Source organism: Rhea pennata, chromosome 20 (genome assembly GCF_028389875.1).
Source record: "Rhea pennata isolate bPtePen1 chromosome 20, bPtePen1.pri, whole genome shotgun sequence".
Lineage (NCBI taxonomy): Eukaryota > Metazoa > Chordata > Aves > Rheiformes > Rheidae > Rhea > Rhea pennata.
The window spans coordinates 1,601,196-1,626,538 of NC_084682.1; the positions used below are offsets into that span (position 1 = coordinate 1,601,196).

Sequence of the window (25,343 nt, forward strand, 5' to 3'; positions counted from 1 at the left end):
CTGTGATGACTAAGAGCCTTCATTTCCAGATCTCTTGTGATATAGGGCTGGGAAGGGAGCTCAGTGTGATAAGGTGAGATATGATCATGATGGCTTTTCAACGGATGCAAAAACGTCAAGCTTAAACTCCTGGGGTTTCTTCAAATGTTGTGGAAGAGCTGAAGACTGGATTTATTCTTAATATGAATTACTTATTTTAAACCCTTAGTCTAAGCACTAGTACTCAAGGCTGTTGTACTTGAGGCTGTTTTGTTTGAAATTAATTTGCCTCGCAAGCTCAGGAAATTGCTTTGTCATGCAAGTGTTGAAAAGTGAAACTTGCGAGTTCTCACCCTGGTATTGGAGCACCTGGAAACTGGGAAAGCCTATTGCACTAGGCCATACCTCTGCTCTGGATGGAGAAGCAACTATGGCCTGGGACAGACTGACTCCTCTAGAGTTGCACAGAGTAGAAGTACTGCTGTTATGATCCCGAGATGTATGCAGTTGGGAACAGTCTTTCATTAATCCTGTTCGTCTTCCCAGTCTCAAGGATTAGAGCCAATTTCTCAGATTCACTTAGAATTACACACAACGTGTGGATCCTTTGGACTACAACTCTGCTCAGCAGTGTCCTTTTCTGTTGCCTCAGCTCACCCCAGGAAAAGTGGTTTCTGCTCTCAGGGTTTCTCAATCCTTGCAGCATGTGCTGAGTTGGATTTTTGCCATCAGGTATGATCTCCCAGGTGAAAATTTGACAGCAGAGTTCTTGCACAGTGGTTAACACACTATTGAAATTCAGGGCACTTTGGTGTAGTGTGCTGTGCTTCAGTTATCCATGCATGGCAGAGTTTGCTGCTTCAAAAGGTCTGATAGCCAGAAACTCTGTCCAGGGAGAGACCACTAAAGTGAGGAAAAGGAGCTGCCAGGAGGTTGTCTCGGCATCAGCTCTGTAACTTGAGTGCTTCAGCAGCTCAAGGATGCCTTGCCAGGTACCTCCCCTGCCAGGTGATGTCTCCCCTAATTAAACCGTTCCAATGGGAGCCAACCTCGTGTTGAAGGATTGTGTTTCAGCCTTGAGGCACTGACCTCGGTGTTAGCTCTCTGCTGCCAGCATCTGGAACAGGAACCAAGCTAGAGATAAAAGGTCAAGAGGAGATGAAGAGCCCTGCACTCCGATGGAAGCCTCATGCAGGTGAACACACCGTGTCCAGAAAAGTTGGCTTGTCTTTGTGAATGTGTGTTTGTAAAGCTTTTTTCCCCCCCGCTTTAGGAAGCCCTACCTGCTTTACAGTGGGATAGAGGGCTGCAAGTTACCAGTGTTTGATGTGAGAACTGTTGCTGCTTTCTCTAGCTGCAGCCTCGCTCGTGCAGTGGAGGATGAAGCAATGAAGCTCTGGAAGTGGCTGGGGCGGCGCTTTGCTCTCGGTGGTGAGCTGACTCCTCCCGAGGTGCTGTTCGCTGCCGCTCCGCGGGAGACGGGCCGTGCAGCCCTCCTGGACGGGAGCGTGCGCCCGGGCAGGCGCTGCCCTCGCCCCTGCCCCCTGTGCCAGGGGCTGCGCTCGCTCACGTGCGGGCTGGTTCCGGAGTCGGAGTCCTGCTGAACACGTGAAGTGGGGTCTGCCTCCTCCCACCCCACGGGGGGTGGAGCAGGAGGCTTGACTGCCAAATATTGAAGTGTGTGGGGGGGGGAAATAATTCAGGCTGGCAGTTCAGAGATGGTAGCTTCATCCTGACATAATCCAGATGCTGCAGTCACTAAAATTTGGAGGTGGAGAAGCAAACGGGTCTTCCTTGGTGCTACTGCATGTCCCAAAGAGCTTTCCAAGGTGTAGTCTGTGGAAGTCTGTAGTCATTGGTCTCAGGTTCTTAGTAGCTCAGTAGTGTTTTTTCCCCTCAGAAGTTTAGAGTAGCCCCTGGACTTGCTGGTCCGTGCCAGGGGGTGAAGACGGTCCTGTCCTGCCAGTGACTCATCCCTGCTGGCGCGTTGCCCCGCTGCCCCGTGCGTGCGTTCTCCGGGGATCTCCGGTGGCTCGGCGCGGGAGCCTTCCCCCGCGCTGCCTTCCTCGGCCTGCGCGCTGCGGGCGAAGCTCCTTACCAGCCGTAAGAGGCGCAACGCCGTAGAGCGGGGTTAACCCGAGGCGGGGTGCTGGCAGGGGGCACGTGGGGCTCCCTCCCTCCCTCCCTCCTCCGGGCTCGGCCGGCGCGGGTGGTGGTGGCCCCGCGGCTGTGCCGCGGGAGCGGTTTCCCGGAGCCGCGCCGCGACCTGCTGCGGCCGATTTGCTGGCGCGCAGCTCCCGCTCAGCAGCCGCGAGGCGGGTGGCTGCACCCCGAGTCCCCGGGTACGCAGCAGCTTCGGCCGCTTTAGCGGAAAACAAACGCTCGGCTTCTTGCAGGCCTCCCGAGATGTGAAGCGGGAGGGGAGGGCGGAGGGGGCTTTTCTCGCACGGGCAGGGGGAGAGGCGAACAGGGCCTGCTGGAAAGGAGCAGGGGAGGCTGCAGCGGGGCTGCTGTTCGCATCCCCCCGCTCGCCGGCGCGGCGCCGGGGCCCGCGGCTCGGCTCGGCTGCAGCCGTTCGAGGGGGCTTTTCCCTTAGAAAAGCGGGAGTTTTATTACGGGTGAAACGCACGGGGCCTCTGGGGACGCCTCGTTCACGGCTTCCGTCCGGATCGCTTCCCGGCGGCGCTGGAGCCGCTGCAGGGAGCTCGCTCCCCGTGGGGGCCGGGGCTGCCGCCGGCCGAGCCCCCGGGCGCCGGCAGCGCGCGGTCTGCGCCCCAGCCCCGGCGCCCGCCCGCCGCCCCGGCGGAGGGTCCGGCGCCGCGCAGGCCGGCGGCACGGCGCGGCACGGCGCGGCACGGCGCGGCACCAGATGGCACTCCAGCCTAAGCGGAGCCGCCGGCTGCGGCCCGTCCCCGGCAGCGCTGCCACGGGGCACGCAAGCCGCTTCGCTCGTTTTTTTCCCCCCAAATCAGATATATTTTTTTCCCTTTTTTTTTTTTCCTGCTTTTTCCCCAGCCGGACGGCGCGGGCGCTCGTGGGCCGGTTCGGCTCAGCGCGCCCCTCGGGGAGGCGAGCGCCCGGGGCAGAGCCGCGCGGCACCGGTCGCCTTTTGCTTAACGAGCAACAAATCCAAAGCTTATTTTCATGTTTATCCAGAGCCGTTTGTGGTTTAGGGGCTATTTGCAACCTGAACTTACAGTGTTACCCTGCTTTACAAAAAGTTACAAAAAATGCTCTTTCGGGAGCCTTTTGGTGAGCTAAAGGTGCAACGTATCTCAACGGTAATTTCACTCCATTTTTAAGGCCTGACCAGTAATTCACCTGCTAAAAGCACCCGCTAAACCGGGGCAGGGCACTGCCGGGCGCTTGCCGCTCCTGCAAGGCGCCCGCCGGGGGCTTCGCCGGTGCAGGGCCCGTCCCGCGCCCGGCGGGGGGGGTCCCCACCGAATCCCGCAGGAAAACGGGCCCCGCGCCGCGCGCACCCCCTCTCCCTCCTCTGCCCTCGCGAGCTGGAAGGGACCCGCGCGCCCCGTTGTCCCCCCAGCGCTGAATCCCCCCGGCCGTTTCCGTTCCAGTTTGCGTTTTTCAGCCCCCTACGACGTCTCTGAAGAATCGGGAAACGTGTGGTGTGTGTCCCGCCGCTCCTATCTTAGCAGCGCGAAGCAAACCACGGCGGCACGGGCAATTTCACACGCCGCCCGTTATTGCTGTTTAAAGCGCCGAGGTACAAAAACGATCGGCAACCCAGCTTCACCGAGCTCGCCGGCTGCCACAGCGCAGCTTTTTAGTGCTGGCTGCCGGGCGCAGTCGTTCCCTCGCCTTTGACTGGCAGATTTCCTGATGCTGGAACAGCAAAATCATTTTTGGTTTCAACAGACACATTACTTGCTGCTGAAAAGAAGTAATTCACATTAAAAAAGTCCACGTATTTTATATATACGTACATATACATACATACATACATATATGCCGTGCTGGGTAGACGGTCAGTTTTCCCACCTGACCAACCTTTTGCGTTTCCCCAAGCTTTGCAAATTTTGCATTTTTTTCTGCCCGAGTTCGTGGGTTCGGCGGCAGTCGGGAGGGTGTTGCATGAGCAAGCGAAACATTTGTTTGCTCTCCCTGTCCTCGGAAGGGAAAAGGGACGAGACGCCAGCTTCGTCCCGGCGATGCTGATACGTGAGGGCTCACGTTTTTTCCCTCGGGGCTGCGATGGAGACCTCTCCCGCGCTGAAGGTGTTAGGTGTGTCAGCGGTGTTTGCATAAACCCAGTGGTAAAGATTAGGCATTTATGAATGTCTATTTAAGACAAGTTTATCTTTGTTTCGTTTACATTTGAGGGGATGAAACATAGCCATTCTACGTGAAAACAAGCCTTTGTCTTTGCTGGAAATAATAGGCCTGTTTTTTTTTTTTTCCTATGCCTCATAAAATGTAACCAAGACGACGCTCGTGGGGCAGGGGGAGCTGAGCTTTTGGGCGCACCCCCGTCCTTCCCTGGGAAGCCACAGCAAGCTCCCGGCTTCCTCGCCCAGAGGAGGAGCAGGTTGTGCTGGCGTGGGCTGGCTGAGCAGAGGGGCGATGCTGCGGGAAAGGGGCAACGAGCCTTTTGGGCCGTGACAAGGTCGTTGCAAGGTGTCAGGAGCGTTGCAAGGTTGTTGCAGGGTGTCAGAGCCCTTTAGGGGCATTGCAAGGTCACTACAAGGCTCGGGGGCCTTTTAGGTGATACAAGGTCATTGCAAGGATGGGGGTGCTGCAAGGTCATTGTAAGGCTTGCGAGGCCTTTGGGGGCGACGCAAGGTCGCAGCAAGGCTCAGGGGTCCTTTGGGGTGATGCAAGGTCGTTGCAAGGGTCAGAGGCGTTGCAACGCTCGGGGCCTTTGGGGGCGGTGCAGGGTCGCTGCAAGGCTCAGGGGTCCTTTGGGGTGATGCAAGGTCATTGCAAGGGTCAGAGGCGTTGCAACGCTCGGGGCCTTTGGGGCGGTGCAGGGTTGCTGCAAGGCTCAGGGGTCCTTTGGGGTGATGCAAGGTCGTTGCAAGGTCATTGCAAGGGTCAGAGGCGTTGCAATGCTCGGGGCCTTTGGGGCGGTGCAAGGTTGCTGCAAGGCTCAGGGGTCCTTTGGGGTGATGCAAGGTCGTTGCAAGGTCGTTGCAAGGGTCAGAGGCGTTGCAACGCTCGGGGCCTTTGGGGCAGTGCAGGGTCGCTGCAAGGGTCAGAGGCGTTGCAACGGTGCAGGGGCGGTGCAGGGGCGGCTTCGGCAGGAGCCGGGGCAGCGGGCAGGAGCGGCAGTGCCCATCTCCGCCCCCAGGCAGCGGGATCAAGCCCGCTCCGTCCTGCTTGCCCGAGGGAGGTGCCGCGCCGGCCGCGGCGCTCCGTGCCGGCGGCGAGCAGTCCCTGGGCCGCCGCTCGCCCGGCCCGGCTGAGACGTTTGCTGCTGGGAGCGCTGGAGCCGAGCGCGCTCATTTTGCACGGTGACGTTCGACAGCGGCCGTTTCCTTGGCTGAAAATCCCTTTTCCTTCTGGGTCCCCGAGGGAGGAGCGGCGAGGGAGAGCAGGGCCGCCGGGCTTCGCTCGCCCGGCGCGTCCGGCCCCGCGCGGCGGCCCCGGCACGCGGCGGCCCCGGCCGCGGGTGGCAGCGGTTCCTCTCCGCGTTTACGCTCCCCCCGGCCCAACGCGGAGCCTTTGGCTTTCCTCCGCTGGCGGACGGGATTAGCTACTTCATAACATCCAGACAAGATAATCTCTCCAATTTTGCCTGGAAGAAGTCCCTGACAAAAAGCAGCAAAGCTGCAATAACGCCAGATGAAACAGTAATTGAGTTTGCCTTCGCGTCCCTTTCTCAGCTAAGTGTGCGTTGGTTTTAATTTATTTATTTTATTTCTGTTGTTGACGTGCAATGGCTAAATATTGTCCCCGTATCGATGCAAGCCAGCGGTGCTACAACTGCGAAGAACAGCGGCGACGCGGGAGAGAAGAGGGGAGGGGGAATCCAACCGCAAGAAGTTTTAAACCCCCCCCCCACACACAAAAAAAAAAAAAAAGGAAAGGAAAGGGCTTCTAAGGGACGAAGCTGCGCTAGCTGCCACCGCGCGCCGCCTCCACCATCCAGGCTCCGGCCAAAAGCAAGAGCGTCCTGCTGCCCGCCGAAGCGCTTGGTGCCGGCGGGGGACGTCGCCCGCCCCGGCGACGGGGAGCGCGGCCCGCCCCGGCTCTCCGGCGTCTCGGGCGCGCCCCCGCCGCAGGCCGTGCCGAGCCGGGCCCCCGCGGCGCCGCCGGCACGGCGCCTGGCGAGCCGCACGCCTCTCTGCAGCCTGCCGCAGCGCGCCCGGCGGCAGCGCGCTCGGCGGGAGCTTGCCGCCGCCGGGCTGAAGGCTACGTGCGTGCACGTGTACACGTTTGTAGTGCTTGCTCCTGAGCTGCAGGAAGATAACTTCAAGGGTGCCTGCGTGGGTGGTTGATCCTTAGCCAGCAAAACCTGCCGGCGTGACTGCGGCGGCTCTGCACCCGCCGGGGACGGGCTGAGCTACTCGGCGGCTTCGCGGCAGCTCTCCCGCCGGAGGTTCCTCCGCAGCGTGGCCGCGGCCGGCGGACGCGCAGCCCAGCACCGGGACTCACCTGATTAACGGGACAGAAGGAAAGAAATCCGCTGAAGTCAGCCGGGAAACCGCGGCAATGCGCGTCTGTCATGGCAGCGCGCCGGCGGCGCCGGGATGCTCCGCGCCGGGCGCGGTTTCGAGGTGGGACGAGGGGCCGGGGTGGGGCACGGGGCGCCGGCGCGGCCTCAGGGGCGCGGGGCGCCGGGCGCGCGTCCGCCGAGAGCGCCCGCGGCGCCGGCCGGCAGCGCCGCGCGTTTCGTTGCAGCGTCGTTGCAGCGCCGCGTGTTTCGTTGCACCGCCCCGCGTTTCGTTGCAGCGCCGTTGCAGCGCCGCGCGTTTCGTTGCACCGCCCTGCGTTTCGTTGCAGCGCCGTTGCACCGCCGCACGTTTCGTTGCAGAACTGTTGCACTGCCGTGCGTTTCGTTGCAGCACTGTTGCACCGCCGTGCGTTTCGTTGCACTGCCGCGTGTTTTGTTGCAGCGCCGTTGCAGCGCCGTGCGTTTCGTTGCAGCGCCGTTGCAGCACCGCGCGTTTCGTTGCAGCGCCGCGCGTTTCGTTGCAGCACCGCGCGTTTCGTTGCGCCGCCCTCTGCTAGAAGGCGGTGGCAGGCGGTGGCTCACCTGCCGCTCCGGTTTCGGAGGCAACGCAGCCTCGGCGCTCGCGGGGCCTTAACCACCCCCCCCCCCGCTTCCCAGGAGAGAAATTTCAACTGCAAAATAAAGCAGCGGAATAACTTCTGGCTGGGAACCGTATGCTTTACCTCGCTCGGTCTGGCAGACGGCGGTCTTCTGGATAGCAAAACTTTGCGTTCTTGTCAAATTTGGAGTCGTTCTTGTTTCTGCTGCTGAACTGGGGGCACACAAGCGATGCACCGGGCTGGCTGCAGCGCTGGCGGGTCCCCGGCACGCGCGGTCGCCCCGGGGCCCGGCCAGCCCGCGGGCGCGTCGGGGCCATGTTGGGGGGCACGTTGGGGGGGGCGCTTTGGGGGGGCATTGGGGGCGCGTTGGGGGCGCGTTGGGGGGGGCCGTTGCAGCGGGGCTCCTTGGACGCTCCTGCCTTCGCCTGCCGTCGATTTTCCCGGCTGACGTGCCGTCGGTGACGAACGTGGCTTCAGCACCGAGGGAGCGGGCCGGCGCGCCTCGGCCCCCGCCGCGGCCGGAGCAGGCGCGCCGAACCTGCTGCGCCTGTTTTAGCTTCCGTCACGAAGGGGATAACTGCGATTGAGGGTCTCAGCGTCTCGCTGCGGAGGGTCGGGGAAGTAACGCCGTGCTGCACCGCGGCCGTTCAGCTACCGTGCCGCCGGTCCTTCCCCTGGCTGTCCGCGGGGCAAAGCAAACGTGCCACGGAGAAGGCAGCGCGCCTTTGCCGCTGCGCACAGGTCTCCCGTGACACACGCTGTTTATCTTTATTTCGGGGGTGTTGCGGGGTAGTTTTATTGTCATAATTCGTTAGCAGCAACAGGGGGGGAAAAATCCCGGAGTAACAGACAAAGCGATCGCAACGAAGCCATCGGCTCCGCCGGAGCGTTGGTCTGCTTCTGGCAGTTATTCACGGCAGATTCACGGCTGGCCGTATTAGTCTGGGCTCGCGGCACACAGTTTGTCGGCGGCTCCCCAAAGCCTGCGGGTGAGGGGGCCGGGCCGGGCGGCCGCGGGAAGTGGGGTCCCGGCAGCACCCAGCCACGGGGCTCTGCCGCCGGGAGGCACGGCATGGCGTGGCACGCTACGGCGTGGCGCGGCACAGCACGGCACGGCATGGCGCGGCACAGCATGGCATGGCACGGTGCAGCACGGTGCGGACCAGCACGGCACGGTGTGGCACGGCACAGCACGGTGCGGCATGGTGCAGCACAGCATGGCACGGCATGGCACGGCACGGTGCAGCATGGTGCAGCATGGTGCGGCGTGGTGCAGCACGGCATGGCACAGCATGGCACGGCGTGGCACGGCATGGTGTGGTGTGGTGCAGCACAGCACGGCATGGCACGGCGTGGCACGGAGGGCGCCCCGGCTCCCCCGGCCCCGCTCCCCCTCCTTGGTTTCGTTTTTAACTTGCTCGGGCTGCACCCTGCAATCCCGCCGCAGGAGAAGTGGCACACCTGGAAAAGGCGGGAGCGCTCGCATGGCGAGGTCTGGTTGGGTTTCTCTGCCGCGTCTCTCTCTCTCTCTGTATGTATATATTATACACACACACACACACATGTATATAGAATTGCCTGGAAGTAGTAAATAGAATTACCGGCTGTCATTCAGAAAAGCAGGATTCTCCGGGGCGTCTGTTGATTTCAAAGCTGGTGAAAACAAAGCAGGCTCCGAAATCTGCCCTCGCCAAGCTCCCGCCGCCGTCGTCTAAAAGATGGAGCTGATGATAACGTTTGGGGTTTTTTCTTCTTTTGAAACAGCTGAAAAATGTCATTTTCTCAATTAAGCCAAAAATCCCGACGTTTTTAATAAGGTCACTGCGACGCCTTCGTCGGCAAGGCGCTGCCCCGGCTCGGTGCCGCACGGCCCGACCCGCGCGGCTTTCGGCTGGGTTTCTTCGCGGCCGTTTGCGGGCGGCTGCTCCGCGAGGGGCAGGGGGCAGCTGCCCCCGCGCAAAGCCCGCCCAAGGGCGGGGGCCACCGTCCCGGGTTTTGTGATTTCGCTGCCGGTGCCGAGGAGGAAAGCGCACAGCCTGGGAAGATTAAACCACTTAAACTGTGGTTGCGTATTAAAAAAATGGATAAGCAAAAAATAATAAAATAAAATAACTAAAGCAAGCCTGACTCATTAAGCCTGCACTCTTAAAAACCGGCGTGCACGTATCGCGCCGGCGCTGCCGGCTGCTCTGCTCCAGGGAGCCTTTCCCCGTTCGGCAGGTGGGGCCTCGCGCGGGGCCGGGGCGGCCGAGCGGGGATCTCCGAACCCCACCAGCCGGTCGGCCTCCTGAACTTACTAAACGATAGATGGAATATAATGCAAGTCATTATTTCTTCCTTATGCGTGAAAATGAATTATTCAGTAAAGATTTAGACCCTTTTTATTATGACACTGGATTTATAGAGCGTACAAAACACAAATGCAGATTTCTCCTGCACGAGACGGCTGAAGTCGCGTTCTCCAGGCAGCGGGGGGACGCGGTCGCCACCGCTGCCCGCAGCGGGCAGGACGCCCAAGCGGAGCCGGCGCGCGGCCGGCGCAGCCCCAGACCTGGCTCGGCTGCTGGCGTCCCGCCTCGGGCGGGTTTAGGAGCCCCGGCGCTACCCGGGCGCTCGGGAGCCCTCCGGTCCCCGTGAGGCTGAGGTCCGGGCTCAGGAGGCACCCGGGCCCCCTCCGAACGCCGACCCGAAGCCGTGCGTCTTGCTTTCCAGGCTGGGAAGCGGGGCGGACGTCGGCCGCGCCGAGGGGGGGTCGGCGAGGCCAAAGCTGCCGGGGAGAAGCAGGGGCTGCACGAGGACGGGGACGGGCGCGAGCCTTCCCGCGCCCGCGGGCCTGCAGCGGCAGCGCCCGCACCAGCTTCGGCTCGCGCGCCGGCGGCAGCGCCCCGCCTTAGGGCAACGCGCGCTCTGCCCAAGTCCAAAAGGGGCCCGGGGGTGGCTCAGGGCGGCGGGCGGGAGGCCACCGCCTCCCCGCGCTGCCCGCCGCTCGTGCCGACGGGCCGGGAACGGGCGCGAAGGTCGCGGCGCCCGCGCGGCGCCGTGGGAACTGGAGCCCTGCCCGGGCGCCGGGAGAGGCCGACCGGAGCAGCGCACGGTCCCCCCAAACCGGCCGACCCGCGATGCTCGCGGAGGCAGCGCCAGCGAGGGAGGGCTTTATTTTTTTAAATATCCGGAAGGCAGCCGTTCTTGTCAGCTGCAGCCAGCCTGGCGGAGGGCCCCGCGGCCGGCAGCAGCGGTCTCCCGGGGCCTCCGCAGCCCTGCGCGCCGGCCGGGCAGCCCGAGGCGTAACGCAAGCTCAAGAGGCAGCTCGCCGAGCAGGGACCCCCCCGCCGCGGCTGTTCCAAAACCCAGCCACGGGCCGTGGGCGCCTTGCAGGGGCAGGAACCGCCGCGTTTGGGGCACTGCCCGCCCCGCGCCTGGCAGAGCCGGGAACGCTGCAGGCCGCGCAGGACCACGGGGCCATCGAGGGCCCCCAAATCTGCACCGGTGACTCCAGAGACGTGACGCTAAACGCGCCTCGGTTCAAGTGCAACTGGTTGCTTGCACCTCACGCGAGGGCGCCGGCAGCGCGGGTGCAGCGCGGTTGGCAGCGCAGTTGGCAGCGCAGTCAGCAGCGCGGTGGCAGTGTGGTTGGCAGTGCAGTTGCAGCACGGATGGCAGCACGGTTGCAGCGCAGTCTCAGCGCGGTGGCAGCGCGGTGGCAGCGCGCCCCGCGCCGGCGAGCTGGCTGCCGTGTTTGTGACTTCCGCCGGCCTTCCAGAGGGCGGCCCTTCCCCGCGGGGCGCATCGGGCCTCCCCTGCCGGGCGCCGCGCTCCGCCCCGCCCCGCCCCGCCCCGCCGCCCGCCCGGCGGTGCTCGGCGCTGCACACGTGGCGCCGCGCGCTCCCGGCCGCGCCGGGCCGTGCTCGGCGCTGCGCGCACCGCTCCCTGCGCGCGCGCGCGGGCCCGGCGGGGGCGGGGCGCGCGGCGCTGACGTCGCGCGGCCCTGGCCCCGCCCCCTCCCCCCTCCCCCCCCCCCCCCCCCCCGTGCGCGGGGGCGGGGGCGGGGGCGGCGCGCGGGGAGCGGGATGGAGGGAGGAGAGGATGGCGGCGGGGGGAGGGAGGGAAGGAGCGGCGCGGCGCGGCGCGGCGCTGAGCTAAGCCGATCCCACGTGTGACGGATCTGGCTGCTTCCCCAGCGCCTCTCTCCAGCGAGGTCCTCCGGTAGCCGCGGGAGGAGGAGGAGGAGGAGGAGGAGGAGGAGGAGGAGGGGGGAAGGGACGGGGCGCAGGCATAAAGCCGAAAGGAGGGCCGGCAGCGGCGCGGCGCGGCGCGGCGCGGGGGGGCGGGCGGGGGGTCTCTCCAGGGGCGCTCGCTCGGCTCGGCGCGGGATCACTGTGGGCTCCGCGCGGCCATGGAGGCGGACGGGAGCCAGGCTACCTCGGGGAGCCCCGGCGACGCGCAGCACGACCCCGGGTAAGTCGGCGGAGGGCGGGGAGGGGAGCGCGGAGCGCGGGCTGCGCGCCCCGCTCCGCTCCGCGCCGCTCCGCGCCGCCCCGCGCCGCCGTGAGGTGCCCCGTCAAAATGGCCGATCCCACCCCGGCGCTGAGCTCCGCTCCCTTCTCTCCTTCCAGCAAGATGTTCATCGGCGGCCTCAGCTGGCAGACCTCACCAGGTAAGGGCGCCGCCGCCGCGGCCCCCACGCGCGGGCCCCCACGCGCGGCGCGGCCCGGCGCGGCTCGGCGCGGCCCGTCCCGGCGCGGCCTGCCCCCCCCCCCCGCCGGCCCGGCGCCGCCGTGCTCCCTCTGCCTCTCTCCTCCTCTGTGTCTCCCGCAGACAGCCTTAGAGACTATTTCAGCAAATTCGGAGAAATCAGAGAGTGTATGGTCATGAGGGACCCCACCACGAAGCGCTCCAGGTAAACCGCCGCGGGGGCCGGGGGCACCGGCCCGGCCCGGCCCGGCCCCGCGGGGACACAGGGCGCGAGGCGCCGCCGCCCGCCCCCCCCCGAGCCCCGGGCCGGGGGGCGGCGGGGCGGGCGGGGGGGGGGGGGCAGCAAGAAGGAGGGACCGGCCGCGCCGTCGGGGACTCGCCGCCGGCGGTTCCTGCCCCGCCGCCCCATCGCCTCCCCCGCCTTTGTCTCTGCCCGCAGAGGCTTCGGGTTCGTCACCTTCGCCGACCCGGCCAGCGTGGACAAGGTGCTGGCGCAGCCCCACCACGAGCTGGACTCCAAGACGGTAGGTCGCCCCGGCGCGCTCCCCCGCGCCGAGCCCTGCCCGGCCGCCGCGAGCGGCGGCTGCTCCGCCAACCTGCAGGCTTTGTTTCGTTTCGCTTATTCTTCTTCTTGCCCCTTTCCAGAGTTCACTTTTGATTTATAGAAAGCTGCAACTTTTTTTTTTTTTTTTTTTTTATCCCAGTTTACCCATATCCAGTGATGACTCCTCCCCTCACCTTATATTTTATTGAGCGGTGACATTGAAAAGATTGTAGAGTAAAACCTAACTTTTTTGGTGTTACACTGCAGAATGCTTCCTGCAGGGAACTTTTTTTTTTGGGGTGTGTGTTTTGAGGTGGCAATGACTTAGTGTCAGATCTGGAAAGCTTCCTCTAGTGTCACCTCTAATTTTTGTTGTTGTTGTTGTTTTTTTTTTTTCCCTCCTCGTTCTTCTTCTCTTTTTCCGTGAGCAAATCCCCTCACCTGTGATGTTGATCAGGGGGGTGTGTAAGAAATACACGCATTATCTCACAGATAACTACGTGAGAGCTCAAGAGTAGAGGTGCTGCAGAAGCACAACTCCTGAATTCTTGGTTTGTTGCTTCTGCAAAGCTTTTTTGCTACATTCGGTCTCCTGTCAATAATACGAGGAAAATACTAAAGAGATTCAGCGGATCCATTTTTAATGAATGTTATTTTATTTGGCCACACAAATTAACCCTTGACCTGATACTGCATTTTTGGTATTGGGTCAAACAATAGGCATCGAGTGTGCGTGTAGCACTAGGGCCTGTTCCTCTCCCTGTGGTCAAGGCCATGGCAAAGGGTGAAGTTTGTGCATGTGTCTCACTTTGTTTCGATTTTAAGCCTCAGCAAACCTGGAGCAGGGGGAAGGACACTGGTAGAGGTCATTATTGCTTTGGTACTGATCGGTCTGCATGAAGGGGGTCATGTTTTGGGAAGGGAAGGATCGTACTGGTTTGACTGTCTGGCAGAGAGCTTTTGCTGACCATCTCGAATGTGTTCGTTGCTGTAACTGTCTTTTATAGTATGTATTCTGGAGCCTACATGCTTTATTTTAACGTGAGCACGGTGTTTGGAGGAATCCTTTCTTAATGCTGGTACATTCTCTGTGTGCCTGTGTCTATGAGATGGATATAGTTAAATGAAGAACAGAGGAGGCTAAGGAAGCAAACATGAGTGTATCATTTTAAATGTAATTTATCTGAAAACACAAAGCCCAAAGCCTTTGTAGAAGCAGGTGGAATCTAGTGTTTTAATTCAACCTACAAATTCTGCTGGGCTTGTCTCAACACGTAGCCCCTGCTCTCACATTCCTTAATAATTTGATTTTAGGTTTAATCAGATATGGTAAGATAACTGATTCAGCTGTGCTCCTGAGATTAAACTTAACAGACTTTTTGTGTACAGCTATGTTCTATATGTGTTTTTAAAGATAAATTTAGGTAGGGGGAGCAAAGGCAAACAGTATTTTGAATTAAAGTTAAATAAATAAATCGAAGACACCCAGTCATATTTCTAACCATAATTATGTCCTCTCCCAGCTCTTCTCTGTATCACAATTTAGTCGTTGCAATGTATTAACTTGGTCTTTATTGGGGGGAAGGGTGAAAAGCCAGACCAGGACAAATTTGCTTCAGTTTTGATTATGTGATAATGATTGAATCAATGAAAAAAGAAGTCAACCTTTGAATTGGTAATACAGCTTAAAAATAAAATTTAAAACTAGCCAGGTTCCCTTTCAGCCATTTATTTTTAGACGTATTAAAGTAACTGTTCTTTAGTATAACATAGCATTTGACTCTGTTTCAACGTTCAGCACAGGAGGCAGATCGGTTGGGTATTGGCATGGAAACGTCGCTCTTGTTTACAGTTACGTTAAAAGCTTTGTTTAGGTAATGGCCATTCATATCAGAAATAGTATTATAGTCATTTCCTAGAGGACTTGTAGATACAGTAAGTAGAATTGTACCTAACTAACTCATTTTTTTTTTGTAGAAGTTTTTTTTTTTTTTGGTTATTATTCAAATAGTTGACAGGGATATGCAAAAGGTATGGATCTGCCATGCTGATTGCTTGTGTTCGCCTTAAAATTGCTGATGATGATTACCTGAAAGTTTTTTGTGAAGGAAAATTCAGTTGTTTAAGAAGTGCTGTTACTGTGATGCAAGGGACCCGATGGTCTTTGAACTGACCTTCAGATATGAGTATTTTGCTTTAGAATTGAATAGCTCTTCCAACTTTGCTAGTGGATTGTTGCAGTAATGTCATTCTGGTGGGACTGAAGTTTACTCTGCTTTATTGAGAAAACTTCTACTTTGAAAGCAAATGTAGAAATATGCATATTTGCTTCTACCTTTGGTTTATCAATGGAAAATCCATACCTGTTGTATTTCTCTGGTAGACAAATGTCTAGTTGGTGCTGAATATATTTGTAGATAATGTTAATCTCTGAAAAGGTTAGCTTTCTAGATAAAGAATTTGACCTTTTTATGCTTTTTGAACAATAAAGTGGCGTGTAATCACTCATTTCTCAGGATTGTCTTAAAAATACTACATTTGTATCTGACGTAGAAAAATTAATTTCTGTTGCACATCAAATGATCATGCTATTTTCAATTTTGAAATATTAGTTGAGTCAAACTGCTAGTTAAAGGTTGTTTCATGGTTGTCTATCAGTGACATCACCACAGGAATAACAGTACCAAATGGAAACCTCTCCTTCTAATCAGGGTTAGCCTGAAGTGGGGGGGAAAAAAAACAACAAAAAAAGAACCCAAACTATTAAATAAGGCCTCTACATTTGGATATGCCTTAATGTGATCGGGGTTAAAGTTTGTTAAATAGTTAAAGAATGCACTGGAAACAGTTGAAAGTTTCACAGTTACAGTAGAATTTAGTCCTTTAAAACATCCTTTCTCAGAGTCTTTATTTAGAATATATCTGTGCAAGTGCTGCTGAAAAATAAAAGTGAAATCAGTAATATAGGGATATGCTGTTACAATCTTCTTAACGATGATAATTTAAGACAGATGTTTGTTTATAAGCTAGGATTTTTATTTATATCCATTCACCTCTGGTGGTGTCTTTTTGCTTTTAGGTGACTCTTTTGAATGGCAGAAAACAACTGCTTTTTTTAAAGAGGGCCTATGTGGAAGTTGTTTCTGAAACTGGAAAATTAGCGTTTTGAATTGCAGAGTGGACGTGCTTTTTGATTTGCGCAGTGAAATGGGACTCAGTGCTGCACCTTAAAATAAGGGGGCATGGGATAAAACAGATCTTTTTTCTTTTTTTATTTTCCTTTTTGTCTCTGTGGTAGCATAGTTCAAGTACACTTTAGGGGACTTTTTCATGGAAGATTTTTTTTATTATTATTTTTTAATAACTTGTTTTCTTCTGGTTTAAAATACCCATACATTTTCTCTCGCTCTCTCCCTCCTCCCCTTCAAAACCTTTTCATAATGTTTTGATGCTCACCTAAGTTCTTTCAGAGGAATTTGTATCCAAGGATCCAAGATCAATTAGGGATGTTGTTATGAAGAATAATCTTGTAGTCCCTTTAACTGTGTAGGTTTAATAATTAATTGAAATTATAATTTTGGTGTTCTGTATTTCTTTTTTTGTGTAGTGTTGCTAGTCATAGTTGACAAAACAAAGTAGAAAAATAAAAGTGAAATAGAAAATTAAAACAAAAACAAGGTAACCCAAAACCTAACCAAAGATGCAGGTGTCAAAAACAACAGGTTAAGATCTTGATCAGGAATGCTGGCTGTCTTTCTGCGCAACCTTCAGAGTAGGCAGATAATGTTTAACTTACAGTTTTGGTTGTAGAGGCAACACCCAGAGACTAGTAGAGTGCTTCCTGTGCACCAAGGGAGAGTGCAGCCCTGATGATCATGTAGGTGGTGTACAGAAGAGACCCCTCTGCCACCATCAAGTAGACTCCACACCAACTCCATTCTGTAGTCATCACTTCCAGAGTAGTTCTAGATGACAAAGTGTGCTGAATTATAAGCCTGAGAAATGAGGGATTAATATTTCAGCAATTAAAAAAAAATAAAAAAACAAAAGCTATCTTGTTGATTTCCCCTTTCTTTTTCCTCAGATTGACCCTAAAGTTGCATTTCCCCGACGAGCACAGCCTAAGGTAAGTAGGAGGATCGATAATAGGATTTTAGGCACACAGAGAATCATTGTTGCCAGGCAGTTCAGGTTTCAAACAGGGAATTGGCAATGAAAGCTTTTAAAGCTGGAGTGCATGGCGTCTTAAGGGTATCAGCGTATGGCTGTGAAACTACAGGAGAGCTGCTTTGTGTGATATTACGTGTCTTCAGTTTAACCATCTCCTTGCAGAGTCTTGGTCAGTTGTGACTGGCTGAAAAGCAGAGACTTCTAGTGGGAGATTGTTGCTGTGTTACTTGCATTTGTTAAACTATTTTATGCAATATGTTTTGTATGGTGTTTATGAAGAGCATTTGGATTAAGTGCAGACTTCAGGCTTGTTTTGAGCTGAGCTTTCAGTTCTGCGGTTGTGATGGATGGGAATATATCTGTCTTCATTGCTTGCAAGTTTTCTTTTGTGTAACTTCTGAGATGTGTCTGGAGAGTAATAAACATCAGATAGCAAGTTTCTGATGAAGCACTGAACTCTTCAGACCATAGGGTATTCTTCTGCAAGAACAGTGAAACAATGAGCTTTAAGTCTCTTATCCGATAATGCTGGCTGGATAAGTGACCTTTTTCCATGGTGCTCTTGTTATAGCGTGGCCAGTTTTCACACTGGGACAGAGACACTTGAGCCATGTGCAGAGAAGCTTCTGTCTGCATGTTCACCCTGAAATACTGCTAGGTGTCCTTCCTTCTGGAGGAACTGTTTATGGAATAGAAATGGTTCTTTTTTAAGAACTGTCTGTAACAAAAACAACAAATCAGTTTTCAAATCTAAATGAGCAGTTAGTCGTATTTGATTTTTCCTTTTGAAAGCCAAAGGCTGAAAAAACCCCTTTTATTATTGACTTTCATCTCTCTCTATTTGAGTGTCTATTGGAAGAACTTAATTTAGCTGGTGTATACCATGTAATAATCTTGGGTTGCTTCTGCATTCTTCTTGAAAAGTGGAAAGAGAAATACAAAGTTGTAGATGCGAGCAGATAGGGAACAGTGATTGCAATCTGATGGCATGAGACTACTGGAACAAATTTAACTTAATTTTACTGTATGTGGTTTCTTATGGGAGCACGCAATTTAATAGCACATGGAACTCTGTAACTTTACTGTATAAAACATGCATCCAGGAAAAACTGTGTAATCTAGGAAGCCTAGGCATATAATAGGAGAGGTGCTAGTGATTTTTTTTTTAAGAAAACAAAACAAAAAAAACTCCCCCCACCAAAAAACCCTAGCCTACCTGGAGAATCTTAAAACAAACTAATATAGTTAAGTATTTAGGGTTCTTGTTTTCACAGACATAGCTAATAACCAGTTAGGGAATAATGAGGTGGCTGACTTGCTTCTGTGCTAAGCAAAGGGTTTGTATGTTTTTGGTCGTCTGGATTATGTGGTTGAATTAATGCTGTCCTTTAAGATACATTTCTAAAGTTACCAAAATTTTGAATAGTTTCATAATTTAATTATGGAGATGATCTTGCACTGTGACTGATGTCACAGTGCAACAACACACTTTTTAAAGACTTATTTGCATTTTTAAGTTGTCTTCAACCAGAGTTATCTGCGTCTTTGTAAAAGTTTAATGCTTACAATGCAGCTGTTACTGTCCCATATAATTTCTTCTAAAACAATTAAAAGAAAGAACATTTCTTATGCTGTGGATATTAATATATTAATTTTCATGTTAAGGAATGCAAAATCAGGTTGGTTTTACAAAGGGGATTTTGTTTCTCTTCAAGTAGTACTTTTTTGGCAGAGGAAGAGGGATGGGTGTTCAGTAACAGACATCTTTCAAGCATGGGGTGAATCCTGGGATGTAATTTGGATCCTGCTCCAAGCAGGAGCTCACTCTTTCCGGAGAGGTCAGCACAGTGACTGTTTCTGCTCATCACCCACTTGTTTTCTAAGGTATTGAGATTTCTGTGGAGCAGCTTTTTGCTGTTGGAAAAGAAAAGCCTTAAGATTGAAAGGAGCTTAACACAAAATTGGAGAAAACCAGATACAATAAAGAACAGATTTTATATCAGTTTATGGCATATTATTCTTTCCTGCATTTTATAATCTGATTTTTGTGTGTTTTTTCTATTATGTAATGAATTAAGGTTTTGGACTTTAGCTGTTCATATGTCCCAGTTGAATAGTGAACGTTCAGTGTTAAAATGTGACTGTACTTTAGTCCAATTAACTAGCTAATGCTTGGGTCTGTGGAGATTAATAGCATTTAATACAATGTCTCTGTGTCTCTAGGTATGAGGAGATCCCCCCCCCGTTCTAGGTAGTCTTACTTCCTGATGTGTTCAGCAAAACGTGGATTTATTTTTTTTTTTTTTTCTTTCCCCTGTGGTCTTCCTGGCTTTCTACCCTGCTGGCTGTAACTGAGTGCCGAGGGAGAAGCTGGTCTGCGTGAATGTTCCCCGTTGCAGTTCACACAGACCTTCTGGCAGTGCTTTCCTTGAGCCCCTTCCTTCAAGAGGCCTTTTGACCTGCCTCGGCATGCTTAACTCTTTCGTGGGCAGCGGCTCCGCCAGCCAGAGGTCCGCTCTGCTAATTCTTGGGCTGTGCTCACCTTCTTGCCAGATCACGCATGCTTGCCGTGATCTGCGGGGTCATGCTCGCTTCATTGTGTGTGCATAGTAATTTGTGTCTATTCCTTCTCCCTTTCTGATTAAACTTTCTTTTTTTTAAATTGGGTGGTCTTCCCCTTTCAAACTGAATTCTGGTAAAATGTTCTTTTAGGCTTCTTAAACTGCATCTTCAAGATCTGACACCTCTCTGATGCAAACTGGTTACTGAGCAAGAAGTGACAGGTTGTAATGGAAGACTTTCTTTTTTTTTTTTTTTTTTAAATGACCCTAGCAGAAAATCCTATGTGATTGCCTCCAGTAGATTACACTATGGTGTGTAATCCTGTTCTTGTGAAGTCTAGGATAACTTGAAACCATTGTTTTAGGAAATTTGCTGCAGGGGTTTAACTTGTTGAGGCTCTAGTGTACGGCTAACAGTGAGATGAAAAGAATATACATAAGTGTTCTCGCAGCTGCCGTTGCTTGATAAAAATCTTTCTCACTTCCAAATGCTGGAAGGAACTCTGTAATAGCTGATCATTATAGCTCTGCTGGCATAAAAAAATCTTAAAAAGCAGCAATGACATGATGGTGGGGGGAAAGTAGTTTTGTCTTTCCTTTTGAATATTGAAGGTTGCAATAATTTATGTTTTTAATACTCAGCCTATCAGTTCTGGCATTATCTCCTATATTAAGTTGGAAAAGTTTTATCAAATTCAGCATGTCTGTTAGATATTTTCAAATACAAGCATTTTTTTCTCTTGAACTGTTACTTATTTTAATAAATACCTTAAGAGTAAAAACTGTTATTTTAATAAACCTTAAGAGTAGAAACAGCCTCAGTCCATGAAGAAGCTCTTTAGCCACAAAGATATATTTGTGTGACTTAGTGATACAGAAATTTAGATGCTTTGTGCAAAGCAATGTATGAAACAGGCAGGTAAAACTCCAGTCTAAGCTTACAGTTAATGAGGCTACCCACTGAGTTGTGTGGGGTTTTTTTTATTTATTTTATTTTATTTTTTTTTTTACTTAAGTTCCTGCAGGATAGGACTGAAGAACCTGTTCTTCCCAGCACTTACTACAGGGGCATAACGCACACGGGTGGGAATTGCTCTGGCAAGTCAGCAGTCCAGAACTACTTGCCGTAGCGTTCAGTGGCACTTAGCAGCATTGTGTATGTGACCTGTGACGGTGATCTGTGTAATTCCTCTTAGCGGCTGTTCAGTAAAAAGGGCAAGCCAACTACCACTGCTAGCAAAGGGAGCTGCTCCCATAGCTCGGGTGGGAGCAGGCTGTGCGCTGGGTGCTAGGTGTTCGGTGTTATGTCGACTGACAACCCAGAGCAGAGACTGTTGTTTTCAAGGCTGCATAGTTTGGTTTGGGATCCGCTCCACATGCGTTAGAGTATACCGGTGATCATCTGCTTAAAAACTGCAAATGAATTTTGTTTGGTGAGGGAAGCCTTTTGTCTGATAGTCAAATGGGGTGATGCTGAATACCAGTGTTTTTATTACATGTATTTTATTTAAACAGAGGACAGTGCAGAACTGATAACTAACTGATAGAATCTCTGTGCTCCCATCAGTTAGTGAATCTGCAAATCACCCCTACCTTGTCTGTGGAAATAGCTGGCTTCTTGTCTGGCCAGGCATGTGGACTGAAGAGGTGCAGATGTGCACCTCATTTCCATCCTCTTCAGGAAAAGTGGGGCATCAGCAACTCTCCTTTCATTTAGGTTGCTTTTTGTTAAACTCATGTGCAGGTGGCTATTCCAGAGCAGTAAAAGGAGGGCGTGCCCTCTTGGAGTAATGCACAAGCTAACCTAGGATATATATATTTTTAAAGCTAACTAGTGGATTTGGATGTGTGATTCCAATTAAGTTAACTGTGGGTGAGGTGTCTAAGTCCCTTGGATATTTGATAAGCCTAGGCCAGAGTAACAGAGAGCTGTTTCATCCCAAAGGAAGTGAGGACCTTGAAAATCAAGAGGTATGTTGCTTGTTTCCTCCCCTGCTTCTATCTCTAAACTCCTCCAGGTTAGTCCCACTACTTCCTATCTCATTTTAAGTACAGGGTAGACTTTGAAGTCTTTTGAAAAGAATGTGAACCGAACATGCTGATTAGAATTTGGGATTCTTCCTTTCCTTCCACTCTTTCTTCCCCAACTAGGCTGTAAAGAGTAGCAAGGTTAGACTTTTTTCCTACTTTCCCCTCTTTTTCTTATTCCTCTGCATTTACAGGTCTGGAAAGTGGTAAGAGAAGAAGTATTTCCTTTCCTTGGTATTGGGCATATATTTTCTATGTGTGTATGTGTGCCTTATCTCATTGTATCTTCTACACGAGGAGTAATATGAAGTCCAACCCTGATGACATTCAAGACTTCTTTTGGTGGTTGATGGCTGGTGTTTGGATTCTTTGTCCTGGGTAACCCACTCTTAAATTCTAAGAGTCTCCCTGTGGCTGCAGGCAGTCAAATGCAAAGGTTGATGAGTTGCATGCAGTTTTGGCTAGTTGACGCAGGTCTTTTCAGGCGGTGGTGGGTCAGGGTTTTAAAACCCATTATCCTTGCTTTCAGGATTTTGGCGTCTGTGATCTGTTTGAGGCAGGGCATGATCTCTGCTCTTTGGTTCTGGCAGCCAGAGGAAAACGTGGCTGTGCAAGGTATTCTATGGCGTACAGTGAGCTTTGTCAGAAGCAGAACTTGAGCTGTTTTTTTGGTTTTTTTTGTTGTTTTTTTTTTTTTGGTTTTTTTGAGATGTAAACATTTATTTCTTCTCCCCAACCATAGAGGTAAGATCGTTCACATTGTTCGCAATCCCTGGAGACCATCTTGCACTTGTATAAAATGTGTATCTTTACATTATGATTGCCTAAGGACATTTTTTTTGTTAAGAATAGTCCTGTGTCTAATGTAGTTTCCTTCCCTTTGACTTGGTGCTAACTGAAAATTAAAATGAAACATCATTTCACTTGTGTGATTTGGTCTTCTTGTTTTCTTTTTTTAATCAGACTTTTTTTAATGTTGTCTATCAGGTAACGTTCCTGCACAAAGATCTTGCTGCTTGGATGTGGCAGGAAGGGGTCTGAAATGGGGAAAGATCGGGGAAATGGAAGGAGAGCAGCATACTAACACCCTTGTACCTTCCTCTCTGCTTCCAGATTGAGTACATCTCGTCTGCAAAGTGCTGAGCCTTTATCAGCCCGGGGGTAGGTCTGCTAATGACTGATCTAAAACCATCAAATTCATTTATTTGTCACTGCCAGTGACAGGCCAGTTAATGCTAATGGATTCTTTTTTTAGCCTGTTGACTCTGGTGATAGTCTCATAAATGTTGTGAAATCCAAAGCATTAAGGGAACTTCTAACTTATTTTTAGAGGAGGGTGCTATTGAAACAGGATAACATGATGTGTATATAGATCAAAATATATATTGAGAAGGAAAGAGAACAACTCTTAAGTCATACATTGATGTCTTTGCTGTTCCTAGTAGTTATTTGACTTTTCAATTGTATTTGAGTGTTCTCTTTAAACACATTTTGGGTCATGCTGTAAAGGGAGGGGAAGCTGTAAGTAGAGCCAGTCATCTTGGGGAAAAAAATTGGCTTGTTTTTGAAAATGGTTCATCTGCAGGGCCTGAGTCTTCTCTGTCCCTATTGTGCAAAAGCACTTAAGCATATACTTAAGTTGGCATAAGCATGTGGGTAAGTGCTTTGCTGAATCAGGATGGACTAAAAGGACATTATTAAATGCTTTGTTGAACTGCGGAGCCTGTAGCAGAGAAAGATTAAAAGATTACTTTGTGTATTTGACAGTACTTTGTATATGGTCAGTTCCATCACTTCTTTTCCAGAGAGAGCCAGTTTCATCTCTCTGTTTTTTCCCCTCTACCAGAAGATCTGTCTCTCAAAACAAATTAGTCTGCCCTTTCCTCAAAAAAAAAAAAAAAAAAAAAAAAGAAAGAAAAAAGAAAAAAAAAAGGCGGTCCCAGGCATGAAGCTGGATCAGTGTAGCATCCACCTTCTTAAAGAAAAAAGTCATTGACTGAGCTTAATTTAGTCTTCAGCTCTGTAATTGCATGTTCTGTTTGTATTAGCTGCTGAAATAATTCTGTAAATTACATGAATAGTGTTCAGTGTGAGTTAGGTTTCTAAGATATTATTGCTGTAGAAATCATGGTTTGTGGAGTAATTTTGAAGTTCATGTGGATCTCTGTAGTCAGATCAACATGCAATGTTAATAAGTTACCTCTAAACTTTGACATTTTGCTGCTCTCCTGTTGAAAATGTTTCAATTATTTTATTTGAGTGCAGAGAAAGTTTTAAGGATGCTGAGAATTGTTTCTATCCCACTCAGTTATTCTTCCTTCTAGGACATCTGCAGTTGAGTATTAAGATTGTACTTTAGGAACTTACTATAAAGCAAGGACCCTACCCTGCCACAATTTATGCAGTTTTATGCATGGTGAATAGTTCCAGGGACCTCAGCAAGTAAAATTTAAATCTGAACAAGGCTTCATGATATATTGGTAAAGTGTGTAGGGCAAGAAGGGTGAAGGAAAAGGAGTACTGACAGCACCAGAAAGCGTCATTGCCTCTGCCCTTCCCTCCCCCAGCAAGGACTTGCATTAATTTCCCATTGACTCTGATGTACAATAGGGAAGAGGTTTCAAGCTGACTAAAGGGGCAAAGGTCCAAGAAAACTGCTGTAGCAAGAACTGATGCAGAGTGACAGTAATGAGGTGGCCTGGCAGGTGGGAGGGAAAATGCTGGGGTGGGGGAAAGAAATTAATATCTAGTGAATTAAGTAGTTCCCAGGGCTTAAAGTTGTTTAAGTCCTGTTGGTTTTGTTTTCCTCTGTATGTCATATAACTGTCAGATGCCACTAGAGCAAGACCTTTATGCTGTTTCTGTTGGATCCAGGTGGCTGAGACCTTGGGCTGAGTTCTGGTGTAGCTTCAGTCTTTGTGGTTCAAGCCCGGGTCACTGGGAACACTGTTTTTGCCCAGAGGTGGTGAAACGTTGAGACCTAAAATCTCAGGTGGCAACCTTCAATTTCCTCTGTTGCTTAATAAGATTCACTGCTTCCTTCTAAAATATCTGCAGACTTATGTTGTATTTCTTTGTGTATTAGTATTCCTGCCTCTAGGGTGATCTTTACGTTGTTCTGTGGGTCAGTTTTGCATCATAGAGAAGTTGAGGAGCATAGGGTGAAAAAGTGCTCTGCAATTTTGATGTTGTATTTGAAATAGGGGATGTGAAGTGCCAGCAGGACTTTCAGCTCCTTGAATGCTGATGGAAACAAAATGCCTACTAGACAGAGTTAATAGAGGTCTGTATAAACATTGTTCAGGAATTGTTTTGAAGGATGATTTAAGGTAGTGCGTAAAGAGGTTACAAGAAGGAGTTTAGTGTTTGTCCCAAACATCTGTAAATGCTACTGGAGTAAGAAGTGTTGGTCGAGTTAGAGGCCTGTTTGGTGGCAGCAGCTTGTTGGCTGCAAATATCTAGCAATAATGGAAGATGCTCTGTTGGCTGCAGTAATAGGAAAAGCTGATGCTGAAGGGGACATTGCTTGTGATTTTGCTGGAGTGCCTGCTAAAAGAATGAAATTTATATATATTTTTCAATTTGGTGACATTATCGATCATTTATGTTCAGAAATGTGTAGCTGCTGTTCCAAGTGTAAGCTGTAACAATAAGCATAATACACGTGCAGAACGCTTATCCTTTTGCCAAAAGATTGCAAAGTGTTGTAGATGAGTATAAAAGATGTTCATTCGCTGGTGAAATGCGGCTACTTCTGGTGTTGTATTTGGCAGACCTACAAAGCCTGTAGCAACACTTTGTGCTCAGTGAATTGTGGAAAGGAACAGAAAACACTGAAAAGAAATTTGAAGTTGCTATTGAGATGTAAAATACAATAGGAATTTACTGAGGACACTGGGGCTAGCACTCCACCCTTTGGCAGGGAGTTGCTACTAATTGTCATGTTACTGAATGATACTGTATCATCTCTACAGTACCCTGAAGATCCCTCCAGATCTCTCATGCCAATCCCAAACCAGCTCAGTGGAGCAACTGCAGTAAGAGATATGGATTTCTGCATGGCTATGGCATCCATAATTAATCCACCTTGCTCTTTCCCCTCCCCAAAGTCTATGGAATAAGCTTCTCTTGCACTA

The 25,343-nt window shown here is 51.6% G+C and overlaps 1 protein-coding gene across 6 annotated transcripts in view; it reads left to right on the forward strand.

The window, feature by feature from the left end:
• The first annotated feature begins 11,548 nt into the window (after nucleotides 1-11,548).
• MSI2 (musashi RNA binding protein 2) overlaps nucleotides 11,549-25,343 on the forward strand; it is a 234,591-nt gene continuing 220,796 nt past the window's right edge. For all 6 annotated transcript variants that reach the window (XM_062592220.1, XM_062592221.1, XM_062592223.1 and 3 more), the window contains exons 1-5: nucleotides 11,549-11,667; nucleotides 11,826-11,866; nucleotides 12,028-12,109; nucleotides 12,344-12,428; nucleotides 16,533-16,574. In XM_062592220.1, the coding sequence (XP_062448204.1) occupies nucleotides 11,606-11,667; nucleotides 11,826-11,866; nucleotides 12,028-12,109; nucleotides 12,344-12,428; nucleotides 16,533-16,574 (312 nt within the window). In that variant the 5' untranslated portion in view covers nucleotides 11,549-11,605. The remainder of the gene's footprint in view (nucleotides 11,668-11,825; nucleotides 11,867-12,027; nucleotides 12,110-12,343; nucleotides 12,429-16,532; nucleotides 16,575-25,343) is intronic.